We start from the raw sequence: 25,673 nt of genomic DNA on the forward strand, positions 1-25,673 counted from the left end.
ATAGTAATTTAATATCAATTCTGTGAAAACCACATGAAAGAAGAAAAGTCATGATTTCAAAGTATTTAAAAAAAATCATTAAAAAGTCATTTTTATCATTCCGAAAACATTTTACTAAAGTAGGGTCATTTTTAGTTCATAAACAATTTGAATAACTTTGCTAATATTGACTGTAGATTAAACTTACTTTAGGATTTGAAAATCTGGTATTTTTATACGAATTTTCAAAAAAACACTTTTTGCCTGGGTTAATTACAGTCAAAGTTAGCCACTTTTTTTATTTAATTGACAGCTACTTTGTTTATAACAATTAAGCAACCCAACTAGCGCCATTTCGAAGTTGAAGGTATATAGTTTATGTGTAAAAGTTTGAGTAAACTTTAAACTTCAACAGAGTTGTTAAGAAAGCTTTAAAAATAACGTTCTAACGAAATCGATTTGTGGTCAGTGGAAATGAATGATTAAAATCCGTGCACTCAAAAAATGAAACTGATTCTTCAAACATATGCTGCGATTAATATCTCCAGAGCTTGTTGATGGATTTTGATCATAATTTTTTTAAATTGTATGTACTCGTAGTCTTGTAGAGTACGTTATGTACGTAAATCCCCACCTAACATTTCACAATGTTAGGGGGAGTTCCCCTTATCACTCAGGGATATGAAAAATAGATTACAACCGATTCTAAGACCTACCGAATATACAAATTAAATTTCATAAAAATCGGTCAAGCGGTCTCGGAGGAGTATGACAACTAACACTGTGACAGGAGAATTTTATAGATGTACATATATAGATAGGTATTAACAAATAGGGGTTGGTCATGGAAAAGTGTAAATTAAGGGTTGTATGTATTTTTTAGTCCTACATCATATTAAATTAAGATAGACAATTTTGTTAAAAAAAATAAAAAAAAAATATCAGGGGGCAACCCCCTTATAACTTATGGGTATGAAAAATAGATTAAAACCTATTCTCAGTCCCATAGGATACTTTTGTAAAATTTCATAAAAAGCGGCCAAGCCGTTTCGGAGTAGTACGGTAACTAACACTGTTACAGGAGAATTTTATGTATATTGAAGTAACTGTGAATTAAATAATAAAAGTGTCTAACTTCGACCGTAATAAACATAGGCGAAAATTTTTTTTTTTAAATTTGTGTAAAAATACTAGCTTTTGAAATTCCAAGGTAAATTTATTCTACAGTCAATATTAACAAAGCTATTCAAATTTTTTCAAGCCAAAAATGACTCTACTTTAGTAAAATGTTTTCGTAGTGACAAAAATTACTTTTTAATGATTTTCTTCAATAATTTGAAAACAAAACTATCGTTCTTTCATGTAGTTTTTACAGAATTTCTATAAAATTATTATTTTCTGAACAATAACATTACAAAAAAAAAGCTCTTTGGGATAAACAAATTGAATAAAATTTAAACTAATTGACGAATCGTCTTATAACTTTTTATGCAGTATATGGACTCTTTGACTCAACTTTTTGTGAAATATAAAAGTCGTAAGGTTACTTTCGCGAAAGTTATAGCAAATTTTTTATTTTCGAAATTTTAGTTTTATTTTGCAATTTTCGAAGCAACAAATTATCGGACCAAAATTAAAAAACTGCCGTTTTAAACATTGGCTCATCTTATAAGAGAAGAATACTATAAATAAGATATTTAATTATCCTATTTTTACCTGTAGCGATTTAAACGAAAAAACTGCCATTTTTGACCCTTATTTGTTTATAACTAAAATTCTCGTCCGAACTGTGACGGGCATTTTTGTATGTATAATGTATTAGGTATATAGTACCCAAAAAACCCATTTGCAACCTGGCTGCTCAAGTGTCCCGACAAAAACCTTATTTCCCTGGAGTATAAGTTACTATTATTTAGCTAAAGCTTTCAATTGAAAATGTTTGCAAAGAAAACACAACATATTGGATGGTATGAAGAAAAACGGAGTATAAACTCCGAGTACGTTCTCATGAGTATGAGCATAAAGTATAAGTTTATACTACATTTCATATGAATACAAATATGTTGATGTGATGAGAGTTTCTATTCACCGTACATAAGAGTAGATACTACCGCATGGAGTATGTACTCCAAAATTTTGAGTATAAACTACATTCTCATTTTTATTCATACGAGCCAATATCTAAATATAAACTGTTATCTGCCAAACTCCTGTGTATTTTAGACACAATATAGCCAGCAGCAGAAAATGCCCTTTCGGCTTCCATAGGTCGGCGGTATTCCTTTTTAGGCTTTATCTGTAAATGTAAGATATTTTCCCATTGACTCCTCAGATTCACAGAGTCATTTCTATTTTAATAATGGACTCAAGTGTATTAGCTCGAGATGGCGACGGGCCAAGTAAATATATTACATGCTGACGATATAGTTAACTCTAACTCCCATTGCAATGTAAGATCAAGATCGGAACCCGATGATGGAACCTCTACACTCTACAACTCGCGTGTTTCTTACTTGATCAGCCTCTTCGTCATCATTGCTCCCAGATGAATTTAAAAGGCTGAAGTTCATTCCCGTTACAAAATCATTAATTATTTCTTTTCGAAGTAAACTTTTCGGTGGGAGATAAAAAGTTTCATCGTCACACGACGCTTGGTAACTACGAGGCTTTTGGAGATAAATCAGTAGTGCAGTCATGTTTCTACGTCGTTGTAAAATACGGCACAAAGACAGTTTTTTGATAATTTTAAGCGTAGCTACAGCAGTAATGTACGCTTTTTTCAGTCCCGCAAATCCTGCGGATCCCGCGCCTGTAATCCCGCATTACGCGGGATTGGAAAATGACGCGGGATCCCGCAATACCGAGATCTCGGTATTGCGGGATTGGAAGCCCTACATGGGATAATGAACATAGTTCAGTGGAGAGATTCAAGTACCTATAGTCTTGAAAGAAACAGATAGTAAAAAAAGAAAAATCAAAGAAGCGTCTGTAATTATGTTAAATGAAACCAATTGTGTTGCAAATGCCTCGGTAGAATGCAGTAGGATGTGGTTACCCATACTAAAAGAGGAAGTCAATAGAAAGAAAATACCACGATTTTATTCCATATTATATACAGTAGAACCCCATAAATCCGAACCCCGCTAATCCGAACTTTCGGCAAATCCGAACCAACGGAAAGTGAACAAAATTTAAAAATTCAAAACAAAAAGTTAAAGACATGTTTATTATACAGAATAAGGCCAGAAAATTGAACAATGTAGGATTAAAAGGACTTTGACATTTAAAATTTCTTAAAAATAAATACGTACTTTAATAGTAGTGCATGCTTATAAAGGTTAAACGTAAACCTACTTCGGTTCCCTTAGGCAAGCCGCACACCAACGAAACATGAAACGAAAAACATGAAACGTAAAACACGTTTCATGAAAATTAAACACGGCTAAACAAATCTTGTAAGTCCGCCTACCAATGAAACGAGTGTGATTCATGCTCATAACACATTTTTATTTTCGGAAAGTTTCATAAATGGCCGGACGTCTATTTGTTTAGCAGTGTTTTATTTCCATGAAACAAAATTTACGTTTCATGTTTCTTTGATGTGCGGCCTGGCCTGCCTTATAGTCAATTTGAGTCCAAAAATATTGTCCACACTCTTGCGAGAACGTTTTGCAACTCGAAATCAACGACAATGAAAGCTTTGAATTACTAGTTAGGCTAAATTTCGGATAATCCGAACTTTTCGGAATCCGAACAGGCTGTCCCCCCAATTAGTTCGGATTTTCGGGGTTCTACTGTATTTTAGTATTATTTATATATCTATGTATTATTAATATTATTTATAATTTAAAATAACATATGTACATATTAAGGTCAGAATTTGGTATTAGTTTTGAGAGTAAACTAAAGTAAGACCTAATACTGACGATGTCTGGATAGTATCACGAGGTTTTTTCCTGGTTTTCCCTCGTGATTTACTATGGAATCTCTAAAGCGAAAATTTTACTGTCACCGTTGCATATGGTTGTCTTTTTAAAGACAGGTCACATGTTATGATTTTTTTTGTGACAGATATTCTTGAGTTGGGGTTGATTTCATGTAATCGAATGAACTATCTTTCAGTAAAGTCGTCCCAGGAACGCAACTCATAAATATTGGCAATATCATTTTAAAGTCTTCTACTTTAAAATTTATAATATATGTCTGAATTGCCGATATAAATGAGTCAGATTAAATAAAGTATTAGAAGAATTTTTTATTAAGCAACAACATTTTTGTTTAATTCATTAATATTTTTTGTATTTTGACAACGGCATCCGATTTGGACGTCGAAACGTTAATAAAATCATTTTTTTAGTAAAATTTGTGGCTTATTTCCCATCAAAACTAGTTTATTAAAAAAATCATACCATATGATCTGTCTTTAAAAAGACAACCACATGCAACGGAGATAGTAAAATTCTCGTGTTAGAGATACTTACGATGTCGGGATAGTATCACAAGGTTTTTTTCCTGGTTTTCCTCGTGATTTACTATGGAATTTCTAACACGAGAATTTTACTGTCACCGTTGCATGTGGTTGTCTTTTTAAAGACAGATCACATGCTATGATTTTTTTGTGACTGATATTCTTGGGTTGGGGTTGATTTCATGTAATCTAATGAACTATCTTTCAGTAAAGTCGTCACAGGAACGCAACTCATAAATGTTGGTAATATCATTTTAAAGTCTTCTACTTTAAAATGTATGATAAGGTCCTTTTCATGAGCATTTTTCAGTGCGTCACAGTTTTTCGATTTCTTTCTAACGCATTAAATTGTATGTGACAGAAACAAGGCACGTCTGTGATTACAGAGATTTATAACATTTATTCTAGTTATTCTAGTTGTCGATAGATGGCTCTATAATCGAAGAAAAAATTATTTACGAATTATATTATAATAAGTATATCTACGAATATAATCTGTACAATTTATAAGACTATACAAATCAAAGAAAATACCATTTCATAAATGCAATAAACACAAATGATTTGTTTTTATGCCAAATTGAAAATAAAATGTGACAACTATCAGATTTAACTAAAATGTCATGTTAGAATAAATGACATACATGTGTATTATCACGGACTTACCTTTTTTTCTATCATTTGTGACGTACTGAAAAATGATCATGAAAAGGACTGTATACAGGGTGTCCCGGAAAATAGTGCGTTCCTTTAAGGTATGGAGAGAATACACAATTTAGAACAAAAAAGTCCTATACCATTTTTTTCTAAAGTTAACCGTTTCCAAAAAAAGAATACATTGTTTTCCATATAACTGTATTTTAATGTTTAGTAATTTAAATAAACTGTCAACATGTATGCACTACGGAATAACAACAGTTAATAAGAACACGTTTGTGATTTACAGTATTTAAAATAATCCAACCCAATAGTACTTATGTATTTGTTTAATATTTTTTTTTCAATATATTGAAATACCTATTGCATAATTTTAAACGAATTATACATATTTTAACATAAAAACACATCTTTTAACTGAACTAGTATTATGTATTTAGTAAGCGTTAACTGAATTACATAAACTTAGTGCATAGAAATCGGCCCACTTAAAAATTTGGTCATTTTTGGAGTCTCATATTTTGTAAACCTATTGGCCGATTGAAGTGATTTTTTTAGTATGTTATAGCCTTATTCTTTAGAAATATCGATGTAATATTATTGTTGCTAAACAAGTAAGTGTTATTGTATACCGGGTGTAACAATAATAGTGTGTTTTTCCTCAAAGTTCAGAACACCCTGTGGAATATCATTTTTGATTCATTCGCTTATGTTGGATAATAAAAAAGTTAGGTATTTTAACAACTAGCAACGTTTTTCATCAATACGGGGTGTTTCTAAATAAGTGCTACAAACTTTAAGGCGAAATTGTGCATGAAAAATAATGACCGTTTGCCAAATGACCAAATGCTTCATTTTCGAGATACGGGATGTTGAATTTTTTCTTACCAACTGACGATTTATTTACTGCTCTAAAACCGGTTGAGATATGCAAATGAAATTTGGTAAGTTTTAAGAGGTAGTTATTGCGCATTTTTTGACATGCAAATAAGAATTGTATATTCACCATTGGCGTGCATACGGTTAATATGGCAAGGTAATATGACCTGTATGCACGCCAACGGTAAATATAAAATTCTTAGTTGTATGCCAAAAAAATGCACAAAAACTACTTCTTAAAACCTACCAAATTTCATTTGCATATCTCAACCGGTTTTAGACCAGTAAATAAATCGTCAGTTTGTAAAAAAAAATTCAACATACTGTATCTCGAAAACGAAGCATTTGCGGACATACGTTTATAAATGAAACGGACATTATTTTTCATGCAGAATTTCCCCTTAAAGTTTGTCGCTCTTAATTAGAAACACCCTGTATTGATGAATAACGTTGCTAGTTGTTAAAATACCTAAAAATTTTATTATCTAACATAAGCGAATGAATCAAAAAGCAAAATCTTAAGAAAGCCTAAGGCTACAGTCGAGTTTTAATTTCAATATTTTATATACACTAAAATATTGCACGGATGTTCCGAACTTTGAGGAAAAAACACACTATCATTGTTACACCCGGTATAGAATAACACTTACCTGTTTAGCAATATTATTATTACATCGATATTATTAAAGAATAAGACTATAACATATTAAAAAAATCACTTAAATCGTCCAACAGGTTTAGGAAATACGAGACTTCAAAAATGATCAAATTTTTAAGTGGGCCGATTTCTATGCACGTAAGTTTAGTTTACAGTGGAAAATACACCAGATAATGTCTCAGTAATTTGTTTACTTGTGAACTAAAATAATTAAGTTGTACTTACTTGAAAATAATTATTATACCTAATAAATGTTCAAAGTAAACCACTTTCACGAACACCATTCATACGACGAGAAATACAGGCAAAACATTTTGAAAGAAATGATTATACAGGGTGTCCCAAAAAGATTGGTCATAAATTATACCACACATTCTGGAGTCAAAAATAGTTCGATTGAACCTAACTTACCTTAGTACAAATGTGCTCATAAAAAAAGTTACAGCCCTCTGAAGTTACAAAATGAAAATCGATTTTTTTCAATATATCGAAAACTGTTAGAGATTTTTTATTGAAAATGGACATGTATCATTCTTATGTCAGGAACATCTTAAAACAAAATTATAGTGAAATTTATCCACCACATAAAAATTTTATGCGGGTTTTGTTCCCTTATATCCCCCCAAACTTTTGTGTACGTTCCAATTAATTCATTATTGTGGTACCATTAGTTAAACACAACGTTTTTAAACCTTTTTGCCACTTTCGTGTACTTTCGTATTTTTTCGATAAGCCAGTTTTTATCGAGTTGCGGCTTCTGTGTTAATATATTTGGTGCCACAATAATAATTTAATTGGAACGTACACATAAGTTTGGGGGGTTGAAGGGAACAAAACAAAAAAAAATTTTATGGGGTGCACAAATTTCACTTTAATTTTTTTTAAGATGTTGCTGCCGTAACAATGCCCCATGTCCATTTTCAATAAAAAAATATCGTAAGTTTTCGACGTATCAAAAAATCGATTTTCATTTTATAACTTCAAAGGGCTGTAACTTTTTTGTGTGCACTATTGTATATAGGTAAGTGAGGTTCAATCAATCTATTTTTGACCCCAGAATATGGTATGGTATAATTTATGACCAATCTTTTCGGGACACCCTGTAGTATGCCTCTCCATTTAATGATCTGCCATAAATAATCAACATAATAACATAATAGGTAATGCACTCACGATCCGAAATCATTTTCGGCATTGATACTAAACAAAATTCTTCCAAACTATCTGTTTACTAAACATGGGACTGTCTATTAGGGTGGGCTGAAAAAACATTTTTTTTTATTTGATTCGCAATACCTCACAAAAGTTGTTAATTACCTATCTGAGTAAATTTCTGAAAAAAATTTCTAAATAAAAAAATATCTTCCGTTCGCGCATTCCATTCAAACTTTTGAAAAGTTGCGAAAATTTGCTCGTCTTTGACTTTTTTTTTAATAACTAAATTCACTATTATCAAAACTCAATAGGTCCTAATGTTGAATTTAGCGTATGAGAAACCTAAAAAAAATGAAATCAGTAGTTTTTCAACATTAACTGACCGCGCAAATCGTGTAAAACATGGTATTTTTACAACTTTTTGCTTAATTTTGAACAAAACTAGTAATAATAAGTACCGCTTATTTCAATCTCCCACCGAAGCTGCGGTTTGAACAGTTCATATGGTCGTATTCTAAAATCATCGAATGTAAAAAAATCATGTAAAACCGGTTTCCGCCCGGGCGAATTTACTTTACGCGGTTGTTACGGAGGTTACTCTAGATCATATGATCTGTTGGGGGAAACCGGTTCTTCCCAACACTCCCCACTCTTCACCCGAGTGTTTCTCTATCTCGTCTAACCTTCCTTCCTCAGTTACCTACTACCTATCGATTACCGAAGTCATATTTGTAAACTGTTTCAAGTTCGTTTTCAACATTTTGTTTTGTTCATCGTGTTAGTGAATTTTGGTAAAAAAGTCGTGTAAAAAAGTCACTACAAGAAAGGATTTTGAATGCCCGATTCTTGGTAATCCTCGAGATTTTCCAAATAATAAACTCCCCAATTACGAAGATGTCTTATTGTGCTGCTTCCAAGTAAGGTATGAGATGTCACTCTACAGACTCTACACTAACAACAAAAAAGTGATCTTTAGTGAAGTAGCTAATACGGTTGCTACAAAGATAATGAATTTGTATTCAAAAGCTTCTATTCCTTCGGTTACCAAAGAAAGAATAGTGCAACTTATTAATAAGTACCATGATAAGTACTACAAAATCAGAAAATCTTACCATCGTGACATAAACAAACCCGATTTCAAAAAAGATTGACGAGTTCAAACGTGATTCTGCCTTGCTTTTTGATATGGCTGCGTGTAAATGTCCAATTGTCGTGAACTGCACTTGTAAAAAAACTAAGTTGAGTGAGTGCAAGTGCACGATTTCAATAAACTGTCATTGTGAGAAAGCCAACAAAATTCCAGCTATTGAATTACGATTTATTTATCTACAAAGAAGGTATGGTTTGGGAAAGATTGGATCGTTGGACTTGCGGGAAACACGCAAATTAGCGAAACGGCTTGACAGAAAAGCCAAGAACATAGAGCCCCAGCCAAGTACGTCGAGAGGAATAATTAAGGAATCTGACGAAAACGTACAGTTTATAAAGGCGAAAAAAGATTCTGATAGTGATGATGACCTTGACTTATATGACCCTCCAGTGCGGCACCGAGTTGTCAAAAATAAAAAACCATGGCAGATGAGGATCAATCTCAAAACAACATCTCTAGCTAGTGATCGTTTCGGAGTCTCTGATCGAGCCACGGCCGCGATCGCGTCATCTGTCCTTCAAGATTTTGGTATCATTAATGACACAGACACTTCCCAAGTTATTGACAAAAATAAAATACGCAGAGAAAAAACTCAAAACAGAAATTTTTTGCAGTGTCAATCGATTAAGGAAGCATTACATGGATTGTACTTTGATGGGAGAAAAGATGAAACCATAGTAATAAAATAAATTAATTCAAAGCGCTTTCGAAAAACTGAGAAAGAAGACCACTATTCCCTCATTCAGGAACCTGGATCAAAATATATTGGCCATGTTTCTCCCTCTTCAGGACTATCCAAAGACATAGCTTCTTCTATAGTTGCCTATTTGGCTAAACAAGGGATTTCCCTTGAAGAACTTGATGTGATTGGGAGTGATGGAACGGTGATTAATACAGGTTGGAAAAAGGTGTCATTCATCAGATTGAGTTGCATGTTGGAAGACCAGTGCAGTGGGCTATTTGTCTGCTGCACTTCAATGAGCTACCGTTCCGCCACCTTTTTCACCACTTGGATGGAGTTACCACAGGGCCAAAATCTTTCAGTGGACCAATTGGGAAAAAACTTGTTGGCTGTGAAAAACTACCGCCGGTCCAATTTGAGCCTGTGGATTGCCCCATACCTATTATAGACAGAAAAGTCCTGAGCAAGGATCAAATGTACCTACTTGACATTTCTGTTGCCATCAATACAGGTACTATTTCAGAAGATTTGGCGGCCCGTGATCCTGGCCCCCTTTCACATTCAAGGTGGTTGACTGCGGCTAATCGAGTACTCCGACTTTATGTAAGCATGGAAATACCCTCTGAAGAGGTTAAGCAGTTAATACATTTTATTTTAAAATGCTATATGCCTCTGTGGTTCAAAATTAAAACAAGCAAATAGTTTACAGATGGTCCGAAAATTGTTTTTGAAACCATCAGAACATCACGCTATCTATCTCAAAACTTGCTGCAAGTCATTGACCCTGTGATTGAGCGGAACGCATTTTTCGCTCATCCCGAAAATTTGCTTCTTACAATGATAGTTGATGAAAGTAGATTCATCAGAGAACTAGGGTTGCGCTGAATTTGGAAAGCACGATCGCTTATGAAGGGAAAGCTAATACGAAATTTCAACACTCCGAGGATAAATTTCGATGCTACAGACTACACCGACATGATTTTTTGGGACACGTGTAAACTTTCTCCTCCTCCCCTTTTAAGGAGGATCACGGATGAAGAAATTAAACAACTGATACACTCTGGCACACCTCTGGCACCTGATTTTGATGATTTTCCTTGTCACACACAAGCAGTAGAACGGTGTGTAAAGCTCGTTTCTGAAGCTTCAAAAAAAGTGTGTGGAGTAGACGCAAGAGATGGCTTGATAAGAACCACCCTCCTGTCACGGTCCATTATGCCTGAATTTTCAACAAAATCTGACTTTAAAGTGCAAACTGTTTAATAAAATTGTTTGTTTTTTGTTTAATTATTTTATTTTGTTCTAATTATAGTTATTTGAGTAAGTAAATGTGATGTAAAAAAAATTGGAAAATCGGTCATTTTTGTGAGAAATTGTAATATTTAACTGCTTTGCGCGAACGTTTAACAATAAAAATTTATTAAATTCGTCGTTTTTTTGTTTTCTTCGTGCCTTAAACTCATCATTAGGACCTATTGCGTTTTCATAATAATACATTTTGTATTTTTAAAAAAATTAAAGAAAGCAGCAAATTTTCACAAATTTTTAAAAGTTTGAATGCAATGCGCGAACGGAAAACATTATTTTATTTGGAAATTTTTTTCAGAGTTTTAATCAGACAGGTAATTAACAACTTTTGTGAGGTATTGCGAATAAAAAAAAACAAAAAGTGTTTTTTCAGCCCACCCTAGTGTCTATGTTTATATTTTCGTACCTCACATAGTTGTCAGGTTTAAATTTCCATACCAAAATGTATTTTAATTTTTTGGTTAAACGGTTGCATTTAGAAAAAAATGTTATAATGAGTTTTTTGTTCTACATAGTGCCCCCTACCTATACCTTTAAGGAACGCACTATTTTCCGGGACACCCTGTATGTCTGAATTGCCGATATAAATGAGTCAGATTAAATTAAATTATTAATAGAATTTTTTAGTAAGTAACAACATTTTTGTTTAATTTATTAATATTTTGTATTTTGACAAAGACATCCGATGTGGACGTCGAAACGTTAATACAATCATTTTTTTTTTATTTAAGTTGTGGCTTATTTCCCATTTAGAATAGTTAATTAAAAAACGGGGGTTCCTATTTAATATTTTAAAGCTACCTCCCCCGCCTCCAGGGGGTAGGGTGGGGAGGGGTCGTGTTTGATGTCATTGGATATATTTTTGAAAAATATTGAACATATTTTTCAGTGTTTCGATCCGATGATCATTTTGCGAAATATTCGGCTGTCCCGCTACCTTTGGGACATCCTGTATAATATTAATTTACTATACTGACATCTGGTGCACCTTTTAATACTCCGATCAACCATGTCTAAATAATACAAAGACTGCACGACAGTGGTTTATTGGGACCAAATATAACGATTTTGTTTATGCCTACCTGGTACTTATTGAATTAAAATAAATCAAAAATAAGTGATAAATTTGACATAATAATTTTGACAGCTTACCGCACGTACAAAAAATCAAATTATTCTTTTATTTTACAAAAATTTACGAAAACAAAAATCAAACTCTCTGAGAAACATAAAGAGTTCAACAAAATTACCAGAGTACGGCAGTTCTCGCCAGTGGCGCACAACCACACCCCCTACACGCGACACTATATATACACGAAATTTTCGATTTTCTAAATCGGACGGAATTGAAAATTGTGCCAACTCCCATCTTAAAGTTCAGGAAAAGACTCACCCATTCATATTTCAACCATCCATTTTGGTCCAAGGGTGTGGATTTTACGGCCCTACCTATGTAGGGCCTGTTTTTCGTTCTCGTCCCCAAAACTCCCAAAAACTTCGAAAATTTAAGTCCCACCTTTGCGGCTTATAATAGTACTGATCATTACCTTTCCAACGCATGTCTAATTTTGAAAATCGGTTATACCAGTGCCTCCCAAACTGTGCGCCGCGGCGCCCTGGGGCGCCGTGGCTCGACTACATAGGCGCCGCGAAAGTTTTCTTCCAATATTAGACATAATCACATAATTACCCTCAAGTATTAAACATTAAACTAAAGTTGTTATGACAACTTTTTAACTTTTAAAATATACCTATATAAAAATGTTTCCCATGATAAACGAGTTCAGTTATTAGTAATTTTATTTGATGCCGACAATATATCCTCGATATTTTAAATTCCACGAAACAATTCTCTTACTACTGTAAATTGACTTCGGACCGACAGGCCATAAATCACTGCCGGTCGGCAAATACAATCGTCTCTTTGCACGTGCACATTTTAAAACTATGAATTTTTACTTATCTAAATTTTAGTTAGTTGAATTTGTAGTTTCATACTGTTCGCATCGTTTCATTTATCAGTGTGAATATAAACAGGGTTGTTTCACCTACTTGTGTACAAACGTTGCTGTAAAAATGGAAAAGTTTTTGAATTTAAATAAACAAGGTGGTTCTAAAAATAAAGTGGATGCACCACAAACTAGTGGTATAGTCGTGAAGAAACGAAAATACCGTAAATATGATGACAGCTATTTGGATTTTGGCTTTACATCAACAAACGTCAATGATGAAGAGAGACCACAATGTGTATTGTGCCTGAAACTTTTGGCTCCAGAATGCATGCTTCCAAGTAAGTTAAAACGCCACTTGGAAGCCAATCATCCAAACTTTGCTGACAAACCTCGTAGCTTTTTTACCAGGAAGTTAAATGATTTGAAGCAACAAAAAGGTAACTTTTCCAAGCATTTGTCGATACCTAAAAATGCTTTGCTGGCATCATACAAGGTTGCGTATAAAGTTGCAAAGTGTAAAAAGCCCCACACAATCGCAGAACAATTAATTCTACCGGCTGCTGTAGATTTGGTAAACATTATGATCGGAGAATCTGCGGGAAAACTTCTTTCAGCGGTGCCTTTATCTAACAACAACATCAGTCGCAGAATTCAGCGTATGGCGGAGGATCTTAATGATCAAATAATTGAAAAAATAAAAGGAAGTGAATTTGGGTTACAGTTGGATGAGGCAACAGATTCTAGTAAAGATGCACACTTGATTTGTTACATAAGGTTCTTGGATGATAATACCATTGTGGAGGATCTTCTGTTTTGTAAAAAAATCACTGCAAGTACAAAGGCGCAAGACTTGTTCGAGATCCTGAATACATTTGTGGTTGAAAACAATTTGGAGTGGACAAAATGCGTTGGTGTTTGCACTGATGGTGGTCGTTCAATGTCTGACCGTTATGGAGGATTACAGGCGCTTGTTCGAAACAAAGCTCCGGATTCAGTATGGACCCATTGCATCATTCATAGAGAAGCGCTTACATCAAAGAATCTGAGTCCTTCACTAAATTTGGTCTTAGAACGTGTGGTAACTGTGGTAAATTATATAAAAACTAGGCCGGTGAAAGCAAGGTTTTTCAAAAAAATGTGTGAGGATATGGGTGCAGAACACACGTCTCTGTTATACTACTGCCACTCACGATGGCTCTCTCGTGGGAATGTTTTGTCTCGTACGTTCCAATTACGGCAAGAAATGTACATTTTTCTTGAAGAAGAAAAATACCAGTATGCCAAGTACTTTGTAGAAACGGATTTTTTGATTCAACTAGCATACTTATGTGATATCTTTGAAACGTTAAATGCGTTGAATCTCTCCCTGCAAGGCTGCAACACGCATATTTTAAAATTGGCGGAGAAGATTTCAGCTTTCAGAAAAAAATTAGAAGTATGGAAGAGAAAAATTAATGATAATAATATCAATGATTGTTGTCCCTTGTTGCAGGAGTTTATTATCTCCAATGAAGTTAATATCTCTTGCAATATTAAATCTATTTTTGCGGATCACTTATCAGAGCTTATCAAATGGTTCGAAAAATACTTTCAAGCTGATAATATCGACCAGTTTGCATGGATTCAAGATCCATTTAGAGCGGAAGCTCCTTCTGAATTTACTTCTTTAGAAGAAGAAAATCTCATTGATTTGGCTTGCGACAATACGTTGAAGACAAAGTTTGGCTGCACGGAACTAACTGATTTTTGGATATCAGTAAAAGATGAATATCCGCTGCTGAGTGGTAAAGCTCTGCGCATCTTAATTCCATTTGCAACATCCTATTTGTGCGAAGCTGGGTTTTCGGCGGTCGCTGTAATGAAAAGTAAATACCGTGCGAAAATTAACGTGGAACAAGAAATGAGGGTAGCTGTGTCCAGTTTGATTCCGAGATTTGAAAAGTTGTGTAATGAACAAGAACAAGCTCATTTGTCCCATTAATTACTGTAATTATTTTTTCAATAAATTGTTTGTAAATTTAAAGTATGTTTCATTATTATTAAATTAACCTAACCATATCAACTGCAACAGAAACCGTATTAACTACAGTTAAAGTTAGACGTTAAATCAATATTTTGACTCAGGGCGCCGCGGAAAAATTCTAGTTTATTAAGTGCGCCGCGAACTAAAAAACTTTGGGAACCACTGGGTTATACCATTCAAAAGTTACCGAGCTCAGAAATATGACTCAATTTCTATTTAAAAAAGGGAAAATGTTTGTGGATATGTATTAAACGTTTACATTTTTGCATGTAAAATAATATGTGATATAATGTTATTAACCCATGGATTAACTTCTCACGGTTCTTTTTGGTTTAATCTACAATAAAACCCTTATCCTAGACTAGATACATTAAACTTGAAAAGGTACGTTTTTTTCTAACTTTCACAAGCTGATAAGTCTACCATCGAAGTTCCGTTCGAATCCACCCTCAATCTTCCCACGATTTTAATTACCTACCCCGACCCTATAAAAAGGCAGATTCATATATGAATTCACATAGTGCCTTTAGTTTTCGATCAGTTCAGTCTAATTGCGAAGTGTTTCCTGGCGTCTGAAGTAGGGCGTTTGTTTTAGTAAAGTATAGTATAGTTTTTAGTGAACTTAGCCGCTTATTCATTAATTGGTAAGTTATTTAGATTTCTTGATTCATTTCAAAGATAAAACAGAGATTTTTCCTCTCTTAAAGAGTTCCCAGACCGGGGCGAGGCTGCTTAGAAATATCAACTTTAGTCACTATCACTTGTCTGCTTTGCCAGAGAACAAGGACCACAGTCCTTGTTTTGTGGTCCTTGTTCTCTGGCTTTGCCAACCGGCTGTTCCTTTCTTAAAAGCCGTGCGTCTCATTGCGATTATCAGGTCAGTAAACCATCTTAGCACCTGCCATCGAAGCGAAATTGGCCCTTTTTGAACCCATGTCAACGACCTGTTTTTGAGTGAATAAAGAACTTTCTTTTATAGGGTTTATTTTGCAAATATAAAGTTCATCATAGAATTAAAGGACAATTTTTAATTCAGAAAGATTTTTTTTGATGTATTATTTGTAAATATAATATAACTAATAGGTTATTTTAGTTACCAAAGAAACATGAAAAGCTTTTTATCGGTTTCATCGTGGACAATGGTCTAATTAACTTAATTTAGTTAACTTAACTCGGACATTATCTTTCATTTTTTATTAAATTTTCTTTAAATTTTGCGTTTGACATTCTCAATTAGATCGATCAGAGACCACGGTCCCATTAATAGGATATTACACCTAATGCATGCTATTTTTTAGTATCATAAATAGAGTTTTTTTAAATTTACTATTTTTTATAAAGTCCAGTATAAATTTCTTATTTTTATGTATATATTTTTTGTGTCTTTTTTACAGGTATGTTTTTGTATATGTATGTATTTCCTTTATAAATTTAGTGGTAAAAATTTAAACGGCGCCCAACTTCTAGTCTTATGTATTCTGTTTCGTTTGTCGTATCTTAGTCTAATCTCAATCTCTCAGCTACCCTAATTAAGATCTAAATTCCTACCCCCCTTTTTACGGTCCCGACTCTGAGCAACGAGGTCCTTGGGTTATCCTAGTGTTCGAACCAGTACATCATCACATGAAGTGATTTCTTGGTCCGTTACAGTATGTATGTGACTGGAAAAGTTAAACCGATCTGAATTTTTTTCTATGTTTGAAGAGGGGGTCAGGCCGATTCAGAATCGGTGTAGTTTGTGACTTTTGACCACCCATTAGCCAGCTATAGGACTTGGTAGGTACAAAACGGCATATTTTTTGGGGGTATATATCTTCGGTTCAAGAAGAGACAGGAGAACCGCAAATACACCCAATCAATAGTGTTTGGTTAAGCTTTCAAATGGTGTCTAAGCCGTCAGGATCAGACATACACACGGCTCAGTATAGCCGAAAAACTTAACTTTGAGAGTTTTGGTTTTTCGACAATTACTCAAAATTTCAACCTACGAATTGCGCCAATAACTGAGCGTTTGTAGAAGGACTCTAGACCAATCTGTCGGTGTATCCTCATATCCGGGAAAATTCTAATTTTTAAGTTATAGGCTTCATAAATATGATCAAATCTATTTCCTATGGAAAAAACGGTTTTTCAAGCTCAATAATTCCTGTAATAGCTTCATACTTGACCTTAGATGTATCAGATACTACTTGTCAATACGTTTCAAACTCATGTTTAGTGATCAAAATCGGTTAAGCCGTTTAGAAGTTATTAAGCTACAAAAGTATAATCCAATTATCGATTATTCCCGAAATGGTTTATGTAGTTGCAATGATTACGACGCTAAATTTGATCTGGCAACGGGCAATCCGAGTTCATTAACCGGCCATCCCAATATTTTTTTCAAATCTATTTCGAATAGAAAAAAAAACTAGTGTACATTCGATGGACACTAGATAATTTGGGAGATAATGCGACAAAGGCTGCCATTCTTAAAGCTTAACGTGTAATCGAGAAACATTGCATTTAACTTCATACATTTAATTTATAAATAACTTTGAAAAACTCCTGATACAAGAATAAAAAACCGCTAAACGCCGTAAAAATGAGTGGCGCATACAATATTCCAGCTACAAAAGATCTGATATGAATATTACGTGGCGCGAAAATGTATTTTGATTTTGATGCAAAACAAAATTCTAGTTTTATTTTAAAAGATTTTTCCATAATATTTGGTAAATTTGAAGTAAACGAGCCACAAAAGAGTTTCAAAATTCAAACTGTATCAAAGTTATTCTTTTGTGGCGCGTTTACTTCAAATTTAGCAAATATTATGGAAAAATCTTTTAAAATAAAACTAGAATTTTGTTGTACATCAAAATGAAAATACATTTTCGCGCCACGTAATATTCATATCAGATCTTTTGTAGCTGGGATATTGTATGCGCCACTCATTTTTACGGCATTTAGCGGTTTTTTATTCTTGTTCTATTACACAGAAAATAAAGACCCGTGTTGAGCTGGCCCCCCCCCTCCCACTTGCAAAAATTAAAAAACAAATAGCCCTGATTTATGAGCTATTTATGAGCTCTCATATTTCGCAAACTAAAAATTTTGAGCTCGTTCCACTGAGCAGGAATTTAATACCCTCCACTACTTAAAAATAGGAATATTGAATCGGTTTTTGCGGCAGAATTACGAGCTATTTATGAGCTCTTGAAATTATATAGTTTCGATTTTTGAGCTCATCCCCTTCACCCCCAAACAACCCTTTAATTGATTTAACTTAAGAGAAAGATGCTGAGAAAACTTAAAATATATCGTATTGCGAATATAATTCCTATAGCTTATATACTCTAAGAATAAACTATTAAATCAAGAGCATTTCGATTATTGAGCTACAACCCCTTCGCCAGAAAACCACCCTATCTTCCCGGCTTAAGAGAAAGTTGTATTAAAAATGCGTTAAACTAATTATTTGGTAACTACATATCATTTAATAATTTATAAGCTTCCAAATTACGCGCATTTAGATCAGTAAATTGCAAATTATTTTGTATAGTGCAGTCACTGAAGGTAAAAATCAACGATTACCTTCAATTTCGGTGAACCTTCATCGATTTTCACGAAAATTGGTCAGTAGTTAGAGGATACGTCAAGAAACAAAGGTGACATGGTACCACCTTGCGCCTTTACCCTGAGGGTGGGTACCGCCCCTTCTCGGGGGTGAAAATTATTTTATAAAAAATAAATGCACAAATCAATAAAAGAACAAATTAAAAGCAAAATTTATTATATAAAGTTAATAAAATAAGTCAATACTTTTTAAGTTATTAAAGATCAAAGATTTTAATTATTTGTGAAAAATGCATGTTTTGAAAAGGTTTTTTGTAAATCACTGAAAAACTTTAAATTTTTACAAAAAAGTTAATAGTAGTTTAATTCGTATAGCTTATATTCTAAGAATAAACTCTTAAATCACGCGTCTTTCGATTATAGAGCTACAACCCCTTCGCAAGAAAACGACCCCATATTCCCGGCTTAAGAGAGAGTTGTTCTTAAAATAATTTAAATTAATTATTTGGCGACTACATATCGTTTAATAATTTATGAGCTTGCAAAATATACGCATCTCAATTATTGAATTGCCATTTTCTTTCTATAGTGCAGTCACTGAAGGTAAAAATCAACTAGTACCTTCGATTTCGGTAAATCTCCATTCATTTTCACGAAAATTGGTGAGCGGATTTTGATACTATCAACTTTTTCTGCATCTTATTTTTCATAGTTATTTCTAAGTACTTTGACAAGTATTTAGTACCTAAGTGTTATAAAATGCATCTCTTTCCCGTTATTTAAGCTTGAACCCTTAGATTTTAACAGTCGCGGAAAAAATATACATTTAATTACCAATAACTTACTTTAAATTAACATTAAAGGGTTTTTCAAGTAAGCAATTTATTATATTTTTTATTAGCTTCAATTTTAGTGATGAAAACTTTTTTGTAAAAACTTACAGTTTTTGAGTCATTTATGAAAAATCGCTCTAAAGCATGCATTTTCTTTCCAAAAATTAAAATATTTGATCTTTAATAACTCAAAAAGTATTGATTTATTTTAATCACATTATATAACAAATTTTGCTTACAATTTGTCCCTCTCTCGATTTGTGGGGTTATTTTTAATAAAGTAATTTTCACTCCCGAGAAGGGGTGACATATACCCCAGGCTAAAACCCCAAGTTGTTATTGTCAATTCGTGAAAATAAATGGAGATTTACCGAAATCGAAGGTACTAGTTGATTTTTACCTTCAGTGACTGCACTATAGAAAGAAAATGGCAATTCAATAATTGAGATGCGTATATTTTGCAAGCTCATAAATTATTAAACGATATGTAGTCGCCAAATAATTAATTTAAATTATTTTAAGAACAACTCTCTTAAGCCGGGAATATGGGGTCGTTTTCTTGCGAAGGGGTTGTAGCTCTATAATCGAAAGACGCGTGATTTAAGAGTTTATTCTTAGAATATAAGCTATACGAATTAAACTTCTATTAACTTTTTTGTAAAAACTTAAAGTTTTTCAGTGATTTACAAAAAACCTTTTCAAAACATGCATTTTTTTCACAAATAATTAAAATCTTTGATCTTTAATAACTTAAAAAGTATTGACTTATTTTATTAACTTTATATAATAAATTTTGCTTTTAATTTGTTCTTCTATTGATTTGTGCATTTATTTTTTATAAAATAATTTTCACCCCCGAGAAGGGGCGGTATCCACCCTCAGGGTAAAGGCGCAAGGTGGTACCATGTCACCTTTGTTTCTTGACGTATCCTCTAACTACTGACCAATTTTCGTGAAAATCGATGAAGGTTCACCGAAATTGAAAGTAATCGTTGATTTTTACCTTCAGTGACTGCACTATACAAAATAAATTGCAATTTACTGATCTAAATGCGCGTAATTTGGAACCTTATAAATTATTAAATGATATGTAGTCGCCAAATAATTAGTTTAATGCATTTTAAGTACAACTTTCTCTTAAGCCGGGAAGATAGGGTGGTTTTCTTGCGAAGGGGTTGTAGCTCAATAATCGAAATGCTCTTGATTTAATAGTTTATTCTTAGAGTATATAAGCTATATGAATTATATCCGCAATACGATATATTTTAAGTTTTCCCAGCATCTTTCTCTTAAGTTAAATCAATTAAAGGGTTGTTTGGGGGTGAAGGGGATGAGCTCAAAAATCGAAACTATATAATTTCAAGAGCTCATAAATAGCTCGTAATTCTGCCGCAAAAACCGATTCAATATTCCTATTTTTAAGTAGTGGGGGGGGGGGCTGACTCAGCCCCCCCCCACTAGGGTATTAAATTCCTGCTCAGTGGAACGAGCTCAAAATTTTTAGTTTGCGGAATATGAGAGCTCATAAATCAGGGCTATTTGTTTTTTAATTTTTGCAAGTGGGGGGGGGGGGCAGCTCAACACGGGTAAAATAAAGAAAAATTAATCACAAGGACAGTTTCTTAGGTTTTTGCTTCTACTTTAACCCTCGCAGGACCAACCTTTTAGTAGAAACAGCGAGGACCAAGGAGGGTCAATAAATATCCACACATAAATTAATCAAAAACTTCTTTATTTAAACTAATTTAAAAATAACACTTTTATATTATTCCTAGACGTTAATGGAACGTTAAAAGATACGAATTTATAATTTACCCGGAGTCTTCGGCTTCAGTGGAATTGGAATCATTGTAGGATACAGAAACATTTTTGCATTTTGAACAAACTATGGTTGTTTTTGCCCACTTATTGGCCTTTTTCCTTTTAGATTTTGCTAATTTGACACATGAATGATATCGTCCCTTACCTTTTTGGGATGGTGTTGAAGGTATTCAAGGGGATGATTTATAGTCCACTGTCAAGTTTTTATGAGGAAATGAATTAAATTATAGAAATGCTAGAAAAGGGCAGTAGTACGCCGACAACTACTAATTATTTGAGATTTTTAGGAACAAAGGTATTTAGAAAATCGGATGTAATGCAATGTTGTGGATACTTTTTAACCCTCCTTGGTCCTTCTAGGATTAAAATTGCCGACATGAATGAGTCAATTTAGATTAAATTATACTAATAAGTATACTTTTTTACTAAGTAACAACATTTTGGTTTAATTTATTAATATTTTGTATTTTGACAACGACATCCGATGTGGACGTTGAAACGTTAATAAAATAATTTTTTTAGTTAAATTGTGGCTTATTTACCATTTAGAATAGTTGCTTACAAAAATGCCACAGGAAAATAATAGCTTCAGAACAACCCTCGTATTGCAGATTTGGATTCCTCATGAAAAAATAAGTAACATTCATTCAGAACATTTTTTAGAATTCTTGATAGATGACGCTATAATCGGAAAAATACGATTTATTAGCGCCATCTATCAACAATTCTAAATACTGGCTCCAATAAAAGTTACTTATTCTTTCATACGGAATGCAAAACTGCAATAAAAAACGGGGGTTCCTATTGACTATTTTAAAGTTACCCCCACCAGAGGGTGGAGTGGGGGCTCGTTTTTGGTGTTATGTGATAGGTTTATGAAAAATATTAAACATTTGTTTTTTGGTTGTTCATTTGGAAGTGTATTTCATAAGATATTAGACCGTTTCTATAATTTACCGACGGTATCACGATAAATCGAAAAAATGTCTCGAATAAAAGTTGCTCATGTTTACACAGGGAATCCAAATCTGCAATAAAAAATGTGGGTTCTTATTTGTTCTTATCTTTTTTCCTTATTACGGCGTCGGATCGGTTCCTATTTGAGCTTTTAAAGTCAGCCACCCCCCTCCCTCGCGGGAGTCGTGTTTGGTTCCATTCGATAGATTTTTGGAAAATATTGAACACCTATTTTTCAGCTTTTCGATCTGATGTTCATTTGCGAAATATTCGACCGTCCCGCACTTTTGGGACCCCCTATATATTTAGACAATAATAGCAGTAATGTAGGAGAAACCCATAAATTAATAGATCAGCAATAGTTGAAAGACTGATAAATTTGTACACACTTGAATGAATAAAGGAAGTGAAAAGATTGTAAATCATAAGTAATTTATTTCTTTAGCTGAGCGCTTATTCGTCAAAAACGCCATCATCCGAGCTAATGCTACAATAAAAAAGGAATCTTGTAAGAAAAAGAAGTATAACTCTCTTTTTACTTAATTCAATTAGAAAAAAGTACCACTACTTGAGACATATGCGTGAGCATCTTGACAATATTAATCTGCATTACAATGTATAGTCATTTATGATATTGAGTTGTTTTGTCCTCCGTACAACCCCCAAACAGAAAAAACGGCCACATAAACGTTACAAATACAATATTTTTGTGAGTGATGTTTTTATTAATATTTAAAACAGCATGTATATAATCATTTATTGATTTCAAACGTATAACAAATAAAAATACGTCAGCATAGTGAGGAGGTCTACTATTCGTTATCTTTAGTGGGAATTAACCACAATTTTAATTGAAGATACAAATTATTTTGTTTCCTTACTTTACAACAGAGGTTCTCAATCTTTTTGAGTCAGGTACCACCAAATATTTTTTATTATTTTTGGTACCACCTAACTAAAATACCTCTCTAGCTAGGTGATCTAATTAACTATAATTGTGCCAATGGTGGTGCTAATTTTGGCTGTTTTGAGTTTTGCGTACCACCTCAAATAATGAAATGTACCACCAGTGGTACATGTACCACAGATTGAGAACCGCTGCTTTACAATATACAAAAATAATATGTTATGTTTTTCACCTCTGAAACGAATTGAAATATAAGCTGTCTTTCATTTTCTATTAGCTACTCTTATCTGAGTACAGGGAACCAAGATTCATTGGAATTTTAAGATGGATAGAGAGGAAGTGGAATGCAATTTTAGATTCACCAGTCTTCTAATTGATCGTTGGTTTGCTCTGCAAGTTTTAGAAAGCACTACTTGGTTCCAGTAGAAGTCTTAATTCTTTGGATCTAAAACTTCGAACTGTTTTATATATTTAATCGTTGCTGGTTAAGCAGCCATATTTTTTCTTGCTGTATAAGGATACCCTCATTTGAATACTTCCTGGGATTTTTAAAATTTAAATAATTAGTTGCATGAACAAAGATCCTGAAAGCATTAGCCAGAAATATAGATTTTCTGATTGACCTTATTTATTTTTCAGGATGGTTCATTTGCCGCTCCTACTATTAAAGTCGGTGATAAAGTACTCCTCCCTGAATATGGTGGCACCAAAGTAAATGTAGAAGATAATGCAGAGTACCAAATATTCAGAGAATCTGATATTATAGCCAAAGTAGAATAATTGACTGTTTTCATTTAAATTTGTTGCATTTTCTTGTTTAGATAAGTCTGAACCCTGTGGGTTTATGTATGAATGATCTGATCCCTACACGGTTTCAGACAGTTTGTGGAAACATTCAACAATTACTGTACTATATTTTTGTTGAAAATGATTTCCTGATTTTTATATTGTAGTAAAACTTGTACTGTTTTTTGTTACAAATATATTTGTATTAAAATGTTTTGTTTGACTATTTTTTAGAATTAACTTTTTTGTTGTAGGTTTCTCCATTGCTTAATTCATATACCTAGGTCCTTGTCAATCTTGTGTTTACACTGAGTTGTCTGGCAAGTTAATTAGTGACACCTTATAAGCAGTTTTACTTAGATGCAAAGATTTTACTTATAAGTGATGCCTTTGACCTTTACTTGATGGAAGTTCTTTGTATCCAACAATAAAACACTGAAAAACTTTTGTTTTCAATACGATCTGTGTAACAGGATTGATATTTTGAAATCCTATGAATTCCTCTATTGGAAAAGCTGAATTATCCTGTCTGGACACATCCATATTACATTCCAACTCGGGAGGTTTTTTACCCCCGCTAGTAACACACATGATCTTTAATAACATTATTAAAAATGTTATTGTTAACATTGTTAATTAACAATAACAACTTCAATTTACTTTTTTTTGGTCAAAAGAAACACGGAAGTGTTTTATTATCTGAACATAAAAAAGCAAGTTAGAGATTGGTCGGAGCTTTTATTCAGTAGTAAGCTTTTATTTAGTAGTAGTGGGAAAATTTTAAACTTAGTGCCCTGAGTGGGTATCATACACTTCCAGCTTGCAATATGTATTGGTCTGAGAATCTAGATAACGGCGTGGAACTGGTGAGAAATGATATAAGTCGCAATACATTTCGGAGCATAAAAAGAAATTCCCATGTCTCCAACAACAATGAACTGGGCAAAGTTATTAAATTTTAGAAGTTACGTCCATTGTTTTCACTACTCATTTGTGATGACGAACAAATGGATCTTTATTTTGGGCGAGACTTTGCAAATATGCCCATGAAGAAAAAATCAGTACGGTTTAGTTTTAAAATATGGTGTTTATGCCCTTCTGAGGGATATCTTTTTCAATTCATACCATATTGTGGCGCCAAACCCTAGGTACTTTGATAATTTCTTTTCCACTTATGCTCTGTTTCACATTCTTAAAGAAAAAATCGTATATCAGAATGTTCATTAGAAAGCGGTAAGGTAATTGTACCTAAAAATAGGTGCGAGCTTGATCACGGGTTCGACAATGAGATAGAGACAACAATAGTAAGGTGTATACTGTAGCAAGTAATCGTGCCACAGTCGCGTAAGCAGTGGTTGTGGTCCCTTTCTATCAATCTAATTGGCTGCATGTACTAGAGAATTTACAATATCGTAATTATTGTAAGTTCATAGAGAATTCGTATCGCTAGCCGAATGTCCCAAATACAATTTCGTTCCTCACTGGTCTTGTCGCTACTGCAGAATAAAAACAGATTGGCAGTACAAAATTCTGAAATAGAAGAAATCAAAGATTCAAAACCATCAAATTCTGCGTGGGGCCGTCTTTCTAAAGAAAATCTACCGTCTTATTTAAGATATGACCAGATTGGTCATAATATGGAACGTGAACATGATGGTCGATGGCGTAGATGCAGAGTATCTTAAACCAACTCGGATTATCTGGGCGTCAAATGGAAAGTGCCTACACTTGCATGCCGGCTGTTTTGGTGTATTTCATAAAAAATAATTTCAAGGTCATATCATTTTTCTATACCTATTACCTACTACATGTACCTACCATAATTAGGTGTCGGTTTTTATAAATAATTTCTTTTACAAAAAATTTTAAATTTTACAAAAAGGTACGCATAGAAGTCACCGTC

At 33.4% G+C, this 25,673-nt stretch overlaps 1 protein-coding gene across 1 annotated transcript in view; it reads left to right on the forward strand.

Moving 5' to 3' along the window:
- Nucleotides 1-23,986, forward strand: part of LOC126888881 (10 kDa heat shock protein, mitochondrial-like) — a 46,547-nt gene extending 22,561 nt beyond the window's left edge. The window contains exon 3 of the mRNA XM_050657311.1: nt 23,624-23,986. Coding sequence (XP_050513268.1) covers nt 23,624-23,764 — 141 coding nt within the window. The 3' untranslated portion in view covers nt 23,765-23,986. The remainder of the gene's footprint in view (nt 1-23,623) is intronic.
- Nucleotides 23,987-25,673: the final 1,687 nt, after the last annotated feature.

This window comes from Diabrotica virgifera, chromosome 7, assembly GCF_917563875.1.
Source record: "Diabrotica virgifera virgifera chromosome 7, PGI_DIABVI_V3a".
Lineage (NCBI taxonomy): Eukaryota > Metazoa > Arthropoda > Insecta > Coleoptera > Chrysomelidae > Diabrotica > Diabrotica virgifera.